The 19,641-nt window shown below is 23.9% G+C and overlaps 3 protein-coding genes across 5 annotated transcripts; all 3 read left to right on the top strand.

Annotated features, from left to right (window-relative positions):
- The first annotated feature begins 60 nt into the window (after positions 1-60).
- Positions 61-4,032, top strand: LOC122712651 (sphingomyelin phosphodiesterase 4). 2 transcript variants are annotated; one of them, XM_043932458.1, is made up of 14 exons: positions 61-152; positions 559-858; positions 939-1,041; positions 1,162-1,393; positions 1,506-1,716; positions 1,779-1,891; positions 1,977-2,135; positions 2,203-2,374; positions 2,447-2,635; positions 2,702-2,920; positions 2,990-3,085; positions 3,152-3,328; positions 3,458-3,687; positions 3,773-4,032. In XM_043932458.1, exons 1-14 carry the CDS (start codon positions 126-128, stop codon positions 3,909-3,911), a joined length of 2,367 nt encoding a protein of 788 aa, XP_043788393.1. In that variant the 5' UTR covers positions 61-125; the 3' UTR covers positions 3,912-4,032. The 2 variants fall into 2 exon arrangements, with proteins under 2 accessions (XP_043788393.1, XP_043788392.1); XM_043932457.1 differs by having other exon boundaries at positions 1,494-1,716.
- A 5,805-nt stretch (positions 4,033-9,837) lies between these two features.
- On the top strand, positions 9,838-15,418 carry LOC122712653 (adenosine receptor A2b-like). The gene is given in 5 exon segments (XM_043932461.1): positions 9,838-9,857; positions 9,859-10,304; positions 13,115-13,326; positions 13,824-14,291; positions 14,593-15,418. Coding segments are annotated over 5 exon segments (1,536 nt in total). The 3' UTR covers positions 14,983-15,418.
- LOC122712652 (elongator complex protein 3) lies at positions 14,604-19,614 on the top strand. Of its 2 annotated transcripts, none has more exons than XM_043932460.1 (9): positions 14,604-14,709; positions 17,253-17,494; positions 17,633-17,836; positions 17,932-18,185; positions 18,261-18,450; positions 18,525-18,742; positions 18,807-19,067; positions 19,134-19,315; positions 19,385-19,613. In XM_043932460.1, exons 2-9 carry the CDS (start codon positions 17,279-17,281, stop codon positions 19,468-19,470), a joined length of 1,611 nt encoding a protein of 536 aa, XP_043788395.1. In that variant the 5' UTR covers positions 14,604-14,709; positions 17,253-17,278; the 3' UTR covers positions 19,471-19,613. The 2 variants fall into 2 exon arrangements, with proteins under 2 accessions (XP_043788395.1, XP_043788394.1); XM_043932459.1 differs by lacking the exon at positions 14,604-14,709 and adding an exon at positions 17,037-17,098 and having other exon boundaries at positions 19,385-19,614.
- The last annotated feature ends 27 nt before the right edge of the window (positions 19,615-19,641 follow it).

Raw genomic sequence — 19,641 nt, 5'->3', positions numbered from 1 at the left:
ATTTCTTGTAGTGGTAAACATTATTACTAAACTGTGTGTATGGCATGAATTAGTCAATAAATTGTCAGTAAATTTTTTTTAAATGTTACTTTTAATAATTCGTGGAAACATAAATAAATACGAATATGGCTGCATCTTCAGACGTTGCTACGGTATTGCATACATGTATCATATTTTTATTAATCGAATATATATATTTTTTTGTGAAAACATAACCTATACTTAACCTAAAATTCTTTAACCGGCTTTCTTAAAGAGTACAAATATTTATTTATTAAAACAATGCAAATTTTGTAATTAATTAAAAATGTATTATTTTTTATAAATAAATTAATATATAAAATATTATACATGTTTTATTTGAATGAAATTATATTAAACAAATATATTGCACATTGTAAATAGAATAACAATAAGAGATGAGATATTTCGATTTTTTAATGTAGAATATTAAATGAAAAATTTTATTAAATGTTTTAATTTAGATTAACAATTTAATTTAATTTTTAATTTTATTCTACACAACTATCTAATTTATTTCATATAATTAATATGCAGATCAGACTACAAAGATACTTAAACATGCCATTGGTGCAAAGATGCAAGGAAATAGCAATGTTAATAGATGAATCAAGCACAACAGAATTACAACATGTATTTTCAATATTAATAGATTCATTATTTGGGATTACTGACAATATTGGTTGGGGTTTACATAGCATTACTTTTAAGAAAAATGCTCAAGAATATGAAACACTTTGTAATTTTCTTAATCCACAAGGACCTGTCTTTTCACTGTGTTATAAATTATTACCAGATTGTTATTTAAAATATAACTTTCCAGTTTCATTTTTACCAGTATGTAAAAAATAGATTTGTATATTAATAAAATTAAAAAAAATTAATAAAATTTAATTTCATATATTTTTTCATTTTAGGCAAAAATACGTTTAATGTTAGAGGAAGGAGTAATACCACCATTTTATCTAGACAAAATCAGAGATGATCAAAGTACACGTTGTGTATCTGCGCTAAATATGAGTATCCTTTGACTTTTTACTTTTTAATATACTTTTTAATATTTTAATATTTTAATAATTCAATAATTCAATAAAATACTTTTTTAAATTCATATAAAATAAATCCTTAACAATGGTACATACCCCTTTGAATATTACATTTTCCATTTTGCATATCATTTAACAAACCCATGGTTACAAGTACAGCAGCAGGAGAATGTCTGGATTAATTGGGAAACTGTTTATGTTCAATTAGCACATTGTTACTTATATCATTTTTTACCTAGAGATAATTCCCCTGTTTTGCCAATAATTAGTCCATACATCAGAAAAACACCTCAACGAAAACTTGTACAATCACCTGAATCTAAAAGGTATTTTTCGAATATTTAACAATGAATAAATTAATAAAAAATACAAATAAAATTATAATTCTTCAGAATTACTTAATAGTAAATGAAAAATTATAATTAGAAATTATTATAGAATGCAAACACCACGACTTTTGAGAACATCAATATTATCGCCAGGATCTCCGACTTCCACATCAACCGTACCACAGCAACAATGTTTGCCACAAGTTTGGAGAAGTGAAACTGTAGTTCAAGTATTTCTTGATTTTTGGGTAGAATATATAGAAGATGATAAATTATGTTCATCTTTAAGCACATCATATTCTGCGTCCGTACCGCGTCGAGTAAGTATATAATAGAAATTTTCTTATAAAATATGTATATTTGTATATAACTATAATTACAGCATAGCATTCATTCTGGAGAGCATATACGTCTAGTTCGAGCATTTATAAAAACTTTGCATGAATTTGCAAATAGTGCCACAGGCGATAAAAGTGCAATGGATGAACTTAAACGGTATATTAATATTAAAAAGTTAAACAATAATTAAATATAATTAAATATTAATATCACAAAATTTTGTTAAAAATATTATTTACAGAATTATTTTACCTTCCGTCCAAGGCAAAATTTACACATTTCTTCGAAAAGCTATACATCATTGGCCTCTAGATAGTTCCTTTAGATTAATTCTTGAAGCATGGTTAAGCTTTATTCAACCATGGAGATATTTTCCTAGTATAACATACACAAAAGAAGGGTATGTATATAAAAAAAAAAATCTATTATGATAAATTACAATTAGAAATTATTTTATTTTTTTATAGTAAATCTGAAGAAGAAGAAAGAGGAAAGATACATGATCCAAATAGATGGATGCCTTTTATTGCACACAATTTGTTAGCATATTCAGCAATATTCCAACAATTACTTCCACGATTTATGAGGACAGATCTTGTGGCTCCAAAAAATGCATTAATGTTATTTAGAGTTACAAAAGTATATTAAATTTTTTCAGATATTTGACTTATGTATTATTATTTAGAAAATTTTTAAAAAAATCATATTTAGGTTTTTTCGCAACCACATCTAGCAAAAATAATATGCGAAATAGAAAGTCATATGGATGATGTTGGACTAAGTAGAAGTCGATGTGTATCCACAAATCAATGGGCTTCAATTGTACGACAACAAATTTCAGAACTAGAAGGACCAACTTATCAATATATACCAATGTTTTCTATGTCTACTGTATCACAAGTAAATATAAAGTATATATATATATGTGTACTTGAGATATCTAATCATTTTTGAATTTTTTTTTAGGTCGTATGTCTATTAAGCACAATTAAACAAGCATATTTAACAGCAACCAGTTTAATCGATGCATTAGAAAAGAAACGAAAAAGTAGACGATTTTTTTTAGCATTATGGGAATTTTTTTATGGCGAGGATTATTCTTCAGATGATGTTAGTATAGAAGAAAGACGTCGTGTTCCTATTTATTTAGCAAATGCACAGCAACAATTAATTGAAATCTTCGAGGTAATAAAAAACGAAAAATATTTTTAGATTTTAATAATTTGATTTGATTTTAATAAGTAGAATTTTTAGATTAAAGTAGAAGACATTCCCCAGGTAGCTATTGAAGCTGATGAAGAATATCATGAAAGCATTTTATCAACATCTTTTTATCACAGTCAATCACAGGTATAAAAAAAAATTGTTTGTCAATTGTTATTAATAGAAAAGTATTAAGTCTTATTAATTCTTTAGATGGATTCTAGTTTAGATACAAGTAAACCAGGTGTATTTGTACCTATTCAAAAAGATAGACAAACATGTCAATATATCGAATATATGGGTGATCCAGAATTACAACCAATTCGAAGTAATGAATGTGCATTACTTGTTAGGAATTTTTATAAACTCTGTACATATATAAACATAAAAGTAAATATCCTTTCAATAAAAATCCTTTCAATAAAAATCCTTTCAATAATATATTAAAAAAATCATCAAATAATTATTTTAATTTTCAACTTAAACATCTTTATAATTGTAATAATATATTTTGAATAGTATCGGCACAAGATAACTAGAATGTACCATGAAAGTGGTTTTTTCGGAAACATTTATCGACAAATATTACAACCACCAACAAAAATTGTGAAGTTACCAAAACGAACGCAAAATGGACTTTCCTGCGGATATGAGGAACGTATTCCACCTCGATTGAGTTTGCGACCACTAGCTAATTATAGCTTACTTGTACCCATAAGTCTTGGATCATTTATTACTTGGTTTACAAAGTATATTCTTAATTAATAATTTTAATTAATGTTATATTAGTTATTTTGGTAATATTAAGAGCATATAATATCAATTTATTTACAGTTATGGAATCTTTATGTTTCTTGGATTTGTTTTTGTTATATGGTTCATATATATAATAATACGAGCAATGTTAGAACCATGGACTCAATCGAACAGAAATACAATTAGAACGAATAATACGTCATTTTCTATGAATTGATCAGCTTAAAATTGTTATATTGTATAAAAATTAACATGTATTCATTGACATGTAATTCCAAATATAAATTATATACAAATTATTTTTTGTAATATTAAATATAATTAAAAAAATAATTAAAAATATGCTTCTTTAAACACATGGAAACCATTTTTCCTTTTTATGTTTATTTTCCTTTTTTTTAAATAATAAATAATATGATTAAAAACAATTTGTAAAGATTAAGACTTAAGAATACATTCAATTTGTAAAAATTATTTAAAATCTTAAATTTTGCAGAAATTAATACAAGTAATTAAAATTTACGATATTGAAGTAATAAATAACTTTTCAAATCTAGTGGCTACGAATGCCACTAGAGTAGTTATTATTTAATCAATATCAGATAACCGATCATTTCTGTCGATCAAAGCATATAGCTTAGCACAAATACGACAGGGTTCGTTAACGTTGATATTGTGATTTGGAAAATTAATATTGGATTGTAACAGAAATATTCCAGATAAAAGAAACATATATATATATATATATATATATATATATATATAATTGATAATTATTTTCCATCTCATATCGATTTTTTCTTTTTTTTACAAGATATACTTAAAAAAAAAATTTAAGATAATTCTTTAATTAAATATGTATTTATATCATGTTAATATATATATAATATATAGCGTTATTATATATTACATATTTAATATGAAATATTGAATAAATTTTATATTAAACGTATACTATATGAAAAAACTACATATCTTTTTAATTGGATTCCACTATTCATCATAAGATTCTAACAACTTTTACTCCTCTACCTGGAAACTACCCGAGCTATCACACCAAATTAACTACTATACATATAATATGTAATATATATAAGACATGCTACACAATGAAGCCAATTGAACCTTATTAACTAATTAATTATAAATCTATTGCAAGTTTTCAAGATACCAAAATGTTTCTCTCCAAAATATAAAAAAATTTATTAGAAAAAATCGTTAATCTTTTTTTAAAATTTTATCACTTCATAAGAAAATTCATATTTACATTATTGATTTCTACAGTTTTTCATATATTTTTAATCGCATTAATAGCATTAAGTCATTAAATATTTAGTAGTATGAATATGTGATTACCCACAATAGTGTGACGTGTCTGCGGTTCAGCCTAATGTAAACTTACATTCTTGATTGTCTAGTCATGATTCATTCAGTTTCGCGACACAATTTATGATCCTTTTATGTGATGTCAATGACCTATTATGCATTTTTTATATCTACTAAGTAAAAATTAGAATGAAACTGAAATTATTTATTATATTTAAAAATTTTCTCATATCGATTTAATCCGTATCATGTAGTATAATCATTAAAATAGTAACTAAAAGAAAATTAAAAAGTATAAAAAATATTTTGGAAAAATATTATTTTTCAACTTTATTATATAGAAGGAAATCAATCACGAAGGATATATATATATATTTTGCTATAAAATTGAATTCTTAGAAACTTGCAGAGAAATCCAATTTTTCACTTCAAACGAACTTACAACGTATACATGTACAAATAAGGGATATAACCACCTTGCGCGAAAGGGAGAACGAAAAATGCGCAGATCCATTTGTCTAGTTAGCCTTGGTAGTAATCCGATCCTGTCTCATATCGAATGAAATAACAAATACCTGCTTTTAATTCAATTAATAAAATATTGAATAAATAGTTTATTTCTATAATTTATATTCTATTTATATTCTAAACATGTATATATGTTTCAATTAATTATATATGATTGAATTAAAAAAAACATTAACTCAATATAATTGTACTTTTTTTTATTTTAATATAAATAATCATACCTCTTCTATTTAAAAAATGGAATGGATAATGCCTCGTAGAATCTGATGATTCAAATAAAATGACTTCCAGAGGCTTTTGTACTGATATAAATAGAGAGATGGTGTTATAAATAAAATGTTAAAAAAGAAATAGAGTTTTCTATTTTCGTCATTATTATGTATAACACGCATGCGTATAGTTAATTACATCGATTATTTTTTAGAATTTTCCTAAGAAAAAGAAATATCATAATGTTTAGTAACAAAAAAAATACAATAGTTATTGTAAAAATATTATGTTCCAATAAAACAAATTCCTTTTGTAATAAAAATCTATTAAAAAAACATTCTTTAAGTTAATGGGATTTAATGCTGTTTCATATTTTCAACAATGATTTTCTATAATAATAGAATATATATATTTTCAACAATGATTTTCTATAATAAGAAAATATATACAAGTTTCTTTAAAATGTAATGTTCATACGAATTATAATTGAAACATTTAATCACATTAACAAAAGGGAAAAAAATATATAGATTTTCGTGCTAAAGAATTCAAAGTATCATGAAAAGTTCCAGAGACGGAATAAAACTCTTAATTTTGTCGAGAGGATACTAAAGTAATTTGTACTACTTATTACTTACTAACTATCTCACATACTTACATCTATATAGTATATTTCATATGCATCGACTTTTATCACTTATACATATAGACAAGTCATTGAATTCTCACTCGTAGCATGCTTATCCAATTACAAATCTCGTAAGATGCTTACGAAGAAATGCTACTGCAGCAAATAATCAATAATTCGAATATATGACTAATTATAAATTAAAACTTTTTTAAACAAAAATTAAATAAGAATATTAAATAATATTAAATAATTCAAAAAACATATAAAAAATATATATATTTATTATATGTTTATCAATGCTTCAAAGATTCGATACAAATATATTATTACAATTTAAAATTTAACACGATTGAAAATTCAATATGAATTATAATGAAAATATATATAATTGTTAGAAATAAGATATAATAATTTAATATTTCAAATTTTTAAATTTTTACCTTCATTTTCAAAGAATTTATTTCAATATGAAATCAATTTAGATGAAACACAGAAACATTAACATATAAAATTGCCAATTTTCTTTTCTGGTCTACCACTACCGCCATAACCTATACCGTGTCTATTCCACCTCCACCACCACCGTCTCTGTATATCACGAAGAAACTCAGTTACGCGCCACGGGGTTGAGAAGACGGACGTGTTCCCTGGATGCGTTTTATTTATGATCGTCTAATTTTTTTTATTTAACTCGTACTTTTAGAAAAGCATATCACATAAGCGTTGATGATTGATTGATTTATGACGCCTCGGAAAAAAGCGCGCGGTGTTATTGATTGACGTTGATTGGTTCAGTGAAGATCTGCGTGACTTTGATTGGCTATCGAATGATATCGAATCGGTGTTCTTTTAAATATTCGATTAATTGAAATCCGCGAATTATTGTTATTTAAAATATGAATTAAGTACTCTTTCGTAATAATAAAATAAAAAATTATGTTTTAAAAATCTTAAAAAAATATATTAAGTAAATTTTATTTAAAATATTATATAGAGGCTATAATGATAATAAACAAGTGATATGTTAATCCTCTATAAATAAAAATAAACGTAAAAGTTTAGAATATAGTATCGACAAATACATAATGATGTTAAAATACTCTTTATCATTATTTATTATTATTTACAATATTATTACAATATTATTATTTACAATATTATTTACAACTTTTATTTTTTTTGACATCATTTTAAATATTTTGAATTGGATTTTAAGTTCTTAATCTCTTTTCTTCTAGTGATAAAATTAATAGAATCAATTTTTTTTTTTATAAAATTATAATAAAAATTATAAAATTGAATATGAAAATTTATTTATAAATAATATTTATTGCATGTTTAAAATAAATATTGAGAAATGTTTTAAATTGAATGTTTAGTAGTTTTATAAATAAACTTGATGTTCTATATAATTTTAATTTATCACATCAAACTAATAATAATTTTTTTGTCATCAAAAAAAGATTGAAGTAATCATTACTAATCTTATCTTTATTAATTTTTAATTTTTTTAAAAATAAAGTCTTTGCATGATTATAAAGTTTAAAATTTTAATCTATTTTTCTTCTCAAATCTTCTTCACTATTTTTTAATAATCTATCGTGAAATAGAAAATAGAGGACAATATTGAATATTAAATTATTGAATATTAAAACAAAAAAGCATTTTTAAAAAGAAATTTTTTTTGTTTGAAATGTAATGCATTTTAATAAAATAAAACTATTGTAAACTGGAGATAAAAATGTTGGCGTTCAAACATATTAAATATATGTTATATATAAATTAAGATTTACAAATAAAAATAAAAGATAGATATTCAGAAATATTTTATTATAAAATAGATTCATAAAAAAGTAAAAAATAGAATTTAGTTAGTTTGAATGACATTTATATTCAATTTAAAGAAAAAAATAAAAACGAATTTAATCAATTAAATTATTCAAATTATCATAATTATTTTTTCTACATGATTTTAATTGAAGTGATAAGAAGATTCATTGAATTTACATAAAAGAATGGACATAATTGAACAATCAATAATAGAAACTTTGAAACTGTTTAATATTTAAAAAACGAAGGAATATTTTTTGAATTTATGATGTTGATGACCTCAATATCCAATATGGCTAAAAATATAATCAAAAGCACGCGTATCATCGGAAACTAAAATTACCTTCTGATGAACATGGTTAGAAGATGATGTTGTATGATAAGCTTTGCAAATACGCGACCAAAACGTGGTTGAACTCTATTCAATGAACTTGATCATTTGCAACCCGTGATTTCCGGTCATCCTGTTTCTCAATGGACGATTTGTTGTTCTTTGACAGAACGTAGTTACTCACTGATACCTTAAATTACCTGTGGAAGAAATTACCCGAGTTGAAAAGCTTTATTAATTCTGGACAAAGATAACGAGAATTGAAGTCTTATTGAACAAACTTACACAATATAACAGACAGATACAACTTAAGTTCTGTATTATACATAACTTCCACTTATAGTCATTTTGAAAGAAGATTGAGAAATAGAATTATTGATATAATGAATTCTGTGATTTTTCATAATTTCCACTCAAATATTTTGAAATATTTTTACTTAAAAATAATCATAGAAAAATATAATTCATGAAATTTGATATTTTATATGATTTTTAATTTAAATATATTTGATTCGAGATTATTATATATTGGATTATATATATTTCTTTTATATATATCAGAGAATTATAGAGACATTATATTTCTAATGAATTGATACATCATTTGAATGGCATAACAGAGGTATGAACAGAAAGCTTGTTAACCGAAAAATGATATAAAATTTATTAACTTTCATAACACGTTCATATAGATAAATGGCGAAACTTTCTTTTTCCGTCTTCCTATATGTGCTAGTATTTTTCTATTAAAATAAAATATCTAAAATAAAATGAATTAACTATTATTGGATTAATGACATGATCATTAAATATTTAATGATTTCTGTGGAAATTTTTATTAGCAAAAAATTTGTATAGCAAAAAAGTAAAAGCAAAAAAATATCGATGATCAATTTTCTTCTCAAATATATGCGACATGCCATTTGTGATTTATTGCATATTAAGAATATAGAAATTATTTAAGGAAATGGTACAAACTCGTGTGGCATATCAAATATTCTGTTCATAGAAATTAAAGGGATTCATTAAAAATGTTGTAAGAATTATTGGTCACGCGACTCTGCATTTTCCATTTACGAATCTTTTTATACGTATAAATCCGTAGGAAAAAACAAATGAATATCAAATTATCATGAATTTAATATAAAACTATGAAACATAAATTAAATAAAAATATTAAAAATTAATCTCTATTATCTATATATGATTAATATACTTTCAACAATTAATAATTAATAAATATATGAATCAGTGAGTTAATTATCCGAATCAGTGAGTAAAAGGTAAATGACGATTGTCTACAGAGTATTATTTTATCGTGATGGAATTTCCATCAAATATTAGTGAGTTGGCCAATAATTTGACTGTAACAGCTCTAAATGCGTCAACTCATTCAGAACTTAATTTACCGTATACAGTTTGCGAGATCTTGGTGGCAGTGTGTGCAGTGTTTGGTAACGGTTTGGTAATCATAGTCTTCAGCAAAGAGAAAAAACTTCGTCGACGAACTAATTATTACATCATCTCTTTGGCCACAGCTGATCTTTTGGTCGGATTGTTCGCAATACCTTTTGCTATTTTAGCTAGCATTGGTTTACCGAAGAATTTACATGCTTGCTTGTTCACCGTTTCTGTGTTGATTGTTCTCTGTACGATCAGTATCTTCTGTCTAGTGGCGGTGTCTGTAGATCGTTACTGGGCAATACTTCATCCCATGGGATATTCCCGCACTGTACGAACTAAAACTGCCATAGGTAAGAAATAGTAAGAGCGATGAACTTAAACTGATGAGATAATTGGTTTAAATTTTAGAATTCTAATTAAAAATTATTTCATAATTATCTTAATAAATTATATAATTACATAATTAATCTTAATAAATAATTTCTAAGTCAAAAAGTTCAAATTTAAGTTTCGTAATTTCATAACAATAGAACTATTAAAAAAAAAAAATTAAAATTGATTGATTTTAGATTTTTTATTCTTTCAATTAAAAAGTGATGTATATTAAATCAATATATAAACTTGATACATAAAATATGAGAAGAAATTAATCATCAATATCAAAAAATTTCTTGAAACATTTCATTAATTAGAAGAATTATAAATAAATTTTTTCCATATTTGACAAATATTTAATTTTGTTTTGTTTGTTTATTTTTTTATTTAAATATAAACATTAATAATAATTATTAATTATTAATAATAATTAAATATAAGCATTAATGAAATTCAGAATATTTAAAAAAAATAATTTGTTTAAATTAAATGACTTAAGAAAATACTTATCATATAATCGCCACACAAGTAGTAAGAGTCAATAATTGAGCAAGTCCGCAAAAAGTTCGGAGAAGTGTATAGCAAATACGACAAACTTGTTTCTCGTGTCAATGTCGTTATGCTATCCGATAATCCAATTAAAATCACCTCTTCCTAGAAACATTCTGCATGGCACGCATAACCGTTTAATCGAGCTGCAATAAAATAACATCGTGATGAGCTACGTAATTATATTTTGTGGAATTGTTTGCAGAGCACCTGTTACACGATTCTCCATATATCTCAAATATTGTTTTTTTCGTTAATATCGAGTGTTTCAATTTATACAAAAACAATTTTCTCGTTTAAATGATTAGTAACTGGAAAAATAAATTACTAAACTAATTATATATATTAAATTAATTATATATACGTTTCAAAAAAATTCAAAATTACATATATAATAAATATAAAAGGTATACATACTGTTTTTTAAAAAATATGTATATCTTTTATACTATATTATATTTTAACTATAAAAAAGTTTACATTATTTACAAATCATTGAACTTTATGTGAAGTTAAATATTTCGAAACGAAATTTTACAAAATAATATTAACACATAGTTACAATAAGTAATATGATAAGGAATTTCTATCACGTTCCATTATATTAGAATACAGAACATCAATTTGTGTCAGTACTGATTAGACAACATTGTTCAAATGTATTCTTAGAAGCTATTGTTACAAATTCTAATCTCAATTTAACTATAATTTTGTTAAGAATACAAAATGGAAATGGTTTTTTATATTATAATCAAACGTATTTTTATTTATTCTATCTGTGCTGTTTCTTTTTTCAAAAAAATTATGTTATAATTTTCCATGAAATTCAATCAATGAAATACAACAAAATATATCACGCCAATAATAATATGACTATATTAAGCTATGTAAAATATTTTAATAATATAGGATTATTATAGATATTCTTGAAAAATTTAATTTAAAATTAATTAATGCATTTTTTTATATCGAATATTTTTATAATTACTTAATGAATTTTATGTAATGAATTATCAATATAATTCTTGTTCTTAAACATCTTTCTTATAATTGAATTCTATATAATCCTTATCATAATTATTAATCTTAATTAATAATTTATAATAAAGAAGAAATAACTTTTTTCAAAAAAGAAATTATTGAATATCAATATTAAATTCCATTATTGTTTTTGGACGAAATAACAAATCATAACAGATCATCATTTTTTTTGGACTCAAAATTGAGATAATTATATTAATATTCATAATTTAAAAATAAAATTTTTCGGACAAAATAATTTTTATATAGTATATTTTATAAATCTTATTTAAAAATCGCTATCCTATCTTTATATATAGCATTTTTTTTATAAATTTATAAAAGTAGATAATAATGTATTGATTCCACAACAAATAATTTATATATTAATTACATAATTAGTATAGCAATTCAAAAAATTCCATCTGCATTCCGATAATGTCAACATATTCCATAGAGTATGAAATATACTTGAAATACCCATCTGTTCGATTTCCCAAAGGATTTTCTTTTATCTTTATGACGAAATTGATGGAAATCGCATTTTTTTTCTATGGAGATAATACCATATTCATAAAAAAAAAAAACAAATCAAAATTTTGAAATATTAATAAAAATAGTAATTAGGCATTGATAGAAAAATATTATTAAAGTCTGTTTTTAAATATAATTTACGTTGATCCAGTTAGATATTTCTCATTTCACTACCAGATTATCCAACCATGATTAATTTAAGCATTTTGCCTATTTATGGTGAGAGTGATTTTAATTATGAGCTTGCTGATTGATACCATCTCTCCAACGAAGGAAAAAGGTGCGTTTATTGCCATGCTTTCCAATCGATAACATGCACCTCTATCATCGAATCTTTTGACCGACTTTTCATATTTTTGCTCTAGAATCTTATAAATTATTTCATTTTTTGTCCAAAATATCCTACTTTGTGCATATAAAAATGAAGATTTTAAATATTTTCAAAAATTTATATGAAAAAAAGAATTATATATCAATGAAAAGAAATTGACTTAAAACTAACCTTAAAAAGATTGTATTAATAAAGAAATTGACTTAAAAAACACATATTTCTAATATTTTATTATTAATATTTTAATATTGTACGTTTTATTATTCTAAATCAATTCCAAAAATAAATAATATTTTAAAATAACAATGAAATAATAATGATCTTGATAATTTAATGATCTTAATCTTTCAGGTATAATCTGCGTATGTTGGATCGCCGGTACATTAGTTGGTTTTCTACCGCTATTAGGATGGAACGCGGGCAAGAAATCCAACGAGAAATGTATCTTTACCGAAGTGATGGATTACGATTACTTGGTGTTTCTGTATTTCGCCACGATCATTTTTCCCGCGCTATTAATTGCTGCCTTCTACGCCCATATATACCGAGTGGTCGTAAAACAGGTCAGATACTTTTACTTCAAATATATGGTACAATATATGCGTATATATATGCTATATATGTGGATACAATGCAAACATGACAATGAATTATCGAAGATTTCATTAATTATTATTCATTAATTCTTGAAATTAATCTTTTTTAATTAATTTTTGAATATTTATATATCATCATTTTATATAAATACTTTAAATTTGCAGAAATTTTTCATAATCAAATAAACTTCATAATAATGATAATACAGTTAATATATAATTTATATTTTTTTTTAATACACACATATAATATTCTTAAAATTTTATATTTAAATTATTTTATTCTATTTATTATTTTATTTTATTTATTCTTTTTCTTTAATACATGTTAATAAAGAAAATATATTGCAATTATTTATTTATTTATTTTGCAAGTAATAAATTTTTATATATATTCTATTATTAAAATTATTAAAATTTTTTTGTTCAGTTATATTAATTATTATTATAATATATTCTTACAGTTGCAACAAATTGTAACGATGAATCCAGGTCGTCGTACCGGAAATCAAACAACTGGAACCATGTTACGTTTACTTGGCGCCGCCAGGAAGCGTGAAGTAAAAGCGACACAGAATCTGTCACGCATTGTAATCTTTTTCATCATTTGTTGGATTCCACTGTATACCATTAACTGCGTGATGGCGTTTTGTCCATGGTGTAGGGTAAACGATGTTGTTATGAATTTTTGTATAATTCTATCGCATTTAAACTCGGCGGGTAACCCATTACTCTATGCTTACCATCTGAAAGACTTTCGTGCAGCGCTTAAAAACTTCATGTGGAATCTTCTATTTCCACACAATGATATGAAATCTAGTGTGATTAGCGTAATTCATGATCGTGGTTCCTTAGTTGGTTCTCAAAGACAATACCATAGACAAATCGGATTATCATCTTCGAAAAGACCGACATCAAGTTTATTGCGCCAGGTAATATTTATTCAATTTTTTGGAATTGTCGAAATAATTGGAGAATAAAAATTTTTGCACTTTCAAGAAGATATAATGAGATAATATTTGATTTGAATAATTTATAATATAATCATTCTTTTTATTAATGCTATATAATAATAATAAATTATTTTTTAAAATTTTAATAAAGATTGTCATTTGATCGCAAAAATTCTTTTATTTTTTATAAAAAAATATTTTATTTTATCGATTTTATTTTATCGATTTATTTTATCGATTTATTTTATCGATTTTATTTTATCGATGATTTTAATAATAGGTAACTGATGTCAGATCGAAAGGATTGTTATCCGTACCTCGAAATATTTCGATTCGAGATAAAGAAACCGGAAATGCGTCAAGTTCTTCGCAGAGTGACAAACAGGAAGGTGACAATGTGAGTCAAAATAGCAATGAATTTCAACGAAACGAAAGTGATAAATTTGAAAATAATAGGATTGATTCGAATATTTCGAGATCATCCTCTCATATTACTTCAATGGAATTACAAACTTATAAACCTTTAATGCCGCTTCTTCCGGCGGAAATAGATCACGTTGAAGAAACACCACCCGCATCCATTTTTGTAATTGAAGTGGATGTAAATCATATGGAATCTGTTCAAAAAAAGCTTAATCAAGAATTGACAGAAAACAAAGACAAAGGTTGATGAATTTTTTCGATATTTTTGATCTTGAAAAATTTATTAAAATTGATCAGATCTTGAATCAATTCAATCTAAAAATCGGTGGGTGATAATTTCAATACTGATAATGTAAATTATTCTTAATAAAACGGTATGATAATTATTATTTATCATAAATAAATTATTAAAATTAAAAAATAATATTTTAATAATCATATAAGTTTATTAGAAATGATATAGTTTTTGATGTTAGAATTTCAATTCAGTATATAACATTTTAAATCCTGGTGTTAATGCTCGATATAAAATATAAAAGATATGAATTAGATTAACTTTTTCAATTATTAAAATAGAATATTTGACTAATTATACTTCAAGATTATATATTTATCATTTTATTCATTTTTTCATGTTAATTTACTATGAAGATCAAAATCAGCATTAGATAAAAAGAATTACTTGTTTATATACAGAATTATATTTTTCTCAAAAAAAGTGCTAAAACATAAGAGAATTAGATTTATTGAAATAATAACAGACATTTTTTTTATAAAAATAAGTTTAGATATTGAAAATTTTTTTTATTAATTGTGAATAACATTATTTCAAAAACAAAATTAGATAAAATAAATTAGATAAAATAAATGAAATAATTTATATATTGTTAATAATAATTATAAAATAAATATATGCATATATATGTATATATAATATATATGTATTCATAACATATTTATATTGATTTATTTATGATAAGAAATAAAATCTCTTACAGATTACATTGAATAAATATGTATTTTGCATGGATATTAAAAATAATGTTACAGATGATGTTAAAAATTTGCATGGAAATGAATGTTAAAAATAAAAATGTGAATTTCATATATAAGAAACTAATATAAATAAGTAAATTGATACTCAAACTTACAAAGACATCATTCTTGTATGTAATGTTTATTCCATATTTTATGTATTATAAATCAAAAATAAATGGTCATAAAAATGATTATCTATGTCTGTTAAAATATATTACTCTAATTTTTAAAAATTCTAATTTTTAAGAGTTCTAAGAAATTTGATAATTATATGTGGAAGAATAATGTCAAAATCAAGCCATTTATTTAATTTATATAATTTGTTGTATAATTTAATTAAATAATAAGGATAATAAATAGTAAAAAAAGAATAGATATAAAATAGAAATTATTTATCAGCGCCATCTCTTTAATGCCAAAGATATCTTTTCAAAAGCATGTTAAGGTAAGAATATTAAAAACTAACGTCATTTCTTCAGTGCATTTGAACAATAATGAAACAAATTTTAAAAACAGATAAATATTTAATGTAATATTTAAAAATAATATCAATCAAGAAAAAATGCAAAAATCCAAGAAAGAAAAAATAGTGAAGAATTTAAGAAAACCAAAATTCAAGTTACTATCATATCATAATTTACATCGGCGATTTATGAGAATCGTCAAACAGATATTCACCAATTGTGATCAGTCGAAGATTACAGCAGAAGAATGATTTACATTCTGACGATACAGGAAGAATTGAGGGATAAATCTCTGATCATCGGAATCGATTTACAAAAAAAAAATTCAACCAGAGACATAATTTCAATCGAGAATCCTGACAAGACTGAAGTAGAACATCAGTCTAATATTTTTAGAGTTATTCTCCTTATATTTTTATTATATTTATTATCCTTTATAAAATTTATATGCTGAAAAAACAATGTTGATATCTAATTAACTTTATTATAACTTATTATAACTTATTTATCTTTATTTAATTTACTGATTAAAAATTTTAATAAAATTTATTCGACCTAATTATTATCATATATCATAGTTATTATAGTTAGTTATCAGTCAAATATATAGATGTCATTACTAGTATTGCATACTTATTTTATGCTGAATCGATAATATCGAAAGTGATTAAAATAATAAGAAAATTGGTTATTCATTATTCATTATTCTATTTTATAATAGGTTAGATTTATTTATGATATCGAAGCTAACCTAAAATCAATTTTATTCAAATAAACATTTATATTTCGCAAAAAGAATTAATAGTTGCATTATTAGTAATCTTAAATAATTAAACATTATCATGGTAAAAAAAAGAAAAGGTAATATTATTATAAAAATTAATACACTTATAATAATTTTTTTAAAAATATACAAATTTATTTTATAATATACTTTATTTTATTATTACAAAGATAATTTTACTTATTTATAATTTTAATTATAATTTTATTTATGTTGTATGCTTAATTTTAGAATTTGAACAAAGCAAAGAAGAACGTATGGTTATGACAATTGGGGAAATTATACAAGAATTATTAAAAGCACATGAAGAAAACAGAGATATTGATTTAAATAAATTAAAAACACGAATTGCTTCTAAATATGGGTTAGAAACTTCTCCAAGATTGGTTGACATTATAGCAGCTGTTCCTGTTGATGCAAGAAGTATATTAATACCAAAATTAAAGGCAAAACCTATTAGAACTGCCAGTGGAGTTAGTGTTTTCCTTATTATAATTTATATAATAATTTTAATTAAATTCTAATTGCAACAACAAAAATTATTAATACATATTCAAATTATGCTTTTGAGTAATAAAAAATATGTTTATTAAGTAATTTGATTTTTATAGATAGCTGTTGTAGCTGTAATGTGTAAACCTCATCGATGTCCTCATATTAATATGACAGGAAATATTTGTGTATATTGTCCTGGTGGACCTGATTCTGATTTTGAATATTCTACACAATCTTATACTGGTTATGAACCTACATCTATGAGAGCTATTCGTGCAAGATATAATCCATTTCTACAAACTAGGCATCGTGTAGAACAGGTAAAGATATTTATTAAATACTTCTATATAAATTATTTTATATTAATTTAATTTATTCTAAATTAATCCAAATAATGATTAAAATGTTATTACAGTTAAAACAATTGGGACATAATGTAGACAAAATTGAATTTATTGTTATGGGAGGTACTTTCATGTCTCTGCCAGAAGATTACAGAGATTATTTTATCCGAAATTTACATGATGCTCTGTCTGGTCATGTAAGTAGCAATGTCGATGAAGCAGTAAAATTTTCTGAACGAAGTCGTACAAAATGTATTGGTATTACTATAGAAACACGTCCCGATTATTGTCTTAAGAAACACCTTTCTGATATGTTACGTTATGGGTATGTGTAATATAATAATTTATATATATAAATATATTTCTATTTTTTTTAAATTTATATATTGAAATATAATAGGTGTACTCGTTTAGAAATTGGAGTTCAATCTGTATATGAAGATGTAGCACGAGATACCAATAGAGGACATACAGTTCGTGCAGTATGTGAAAGTTTTCAATTATCAAAAGATGCTGGTTTCAAAGTAATAGCGCATATGATGCCAGACTTACCAAATGTTGATATTGAGAGAGATGTAAATCAGTTCATTGTAAGTTATAATTATATTTTTAATGAATTATGTTTTATTTTTTTAATTTATTAATGAAATTATATATATTTTAGGAATTCTTTGAAAATCCTGCTTTCAGAGCAGATGGATTGAAAATTTATCCAACGTTAGTTATACGAGGTACAGGTTTATATGAGTTATGGAAAACAGGAAGATATAAAAGCTATCCACCGAGTGTTTTAGTGGACCTTATTGCTCGAATATTGTCTTTGATACCGCCTTGGACTCGTGTATATCGTGTACAGAGAGATATACCTATGCCTTTAGTTAGGTAATTGCATTATATTTTATATATATGATATGTTATATATTAAATTTAATTCTAAAACATATAGCTCGGGTGTGGAACATGGAAATTTACGTGAGTTGGCATTAGCAAGAATGAAAGATTTGGGAACCGATTGTCGCGATGTTAGAACTCGGGAAGTGGGTATTCAAGAAATACATCACAAAGTACAGCCTTATGAAATAGAACTTATACGCCGCGATTATGTTGCCAATGGTGGATGGGAAACATTTTTATCTTATGAAGATCCCACTCAAGATATTTTAGTTGGTTTACTAAGACTTAGAAAATGTTCAAATGAAACGTTTAGGTGAATTAGAATCATTAAAATTATTTAACGAATTAAAAAAATATATTAACAAAATATATATTATAGGTCAGAACTTAAAGAAAAATGTTCAATAGTGAGAGAACTTCATGTATATGGTAGCGTTGTTCCAGTAAATGCCCGTGATCCTACAAAGTTTCAGCATCAAGGATTTGGAATGTTATTAATGGAAGAAGCTGAACGGATAGCAAAGGAGGAACATGGATCTCATAAAATTTCCGTCATATCAGGTAAAAATTAAATAATTTAATTTTAAATTATTAAATTATTATAAGAGTATTATATATGATTTTATTCAGGTGTTGGAACAAGAAATTATTATCGAAAAATGGGATACGAACTTGATGGTCCATATATGTCTAAAATACTTGTACTTTGTAAATAAATATTATTCTTTTCACAAAATAAAAAAAAAGATAATAAGATATTATATTTTTTAGACTTTTAACAAGAAATAAATCAGTAATTTAATCACTTTGAGTTATAAATTACATAATATTAAAATCTATGATATTGTATAGATATTATGATATTGTATAAAATAAAAATAAATATA

The sequence above is a fragment of the Apis laboriosa genome, unplaced genomic scaffold (assembly GCF_014066325.1).
Source record: "Apis laboriosa isolate Shangri-la unplaced genomic scaffold, ASM1406632v1 scaffold204_cov149, whole genome shotgun sequence".
In the NCBI taxonomy this organism is placed as follows: domain Eukaryota; kingdom Metazoa; phylum Arthropoda; class Insecta; order Hymenoptera; family Apidae; genus Apis; species Apis laboriosa.
The sequence above is the reverse complement of the archived record's forward strand: the minus strand, read 5'-3'. Positions and strand labels throughout refer to the sequence as shown.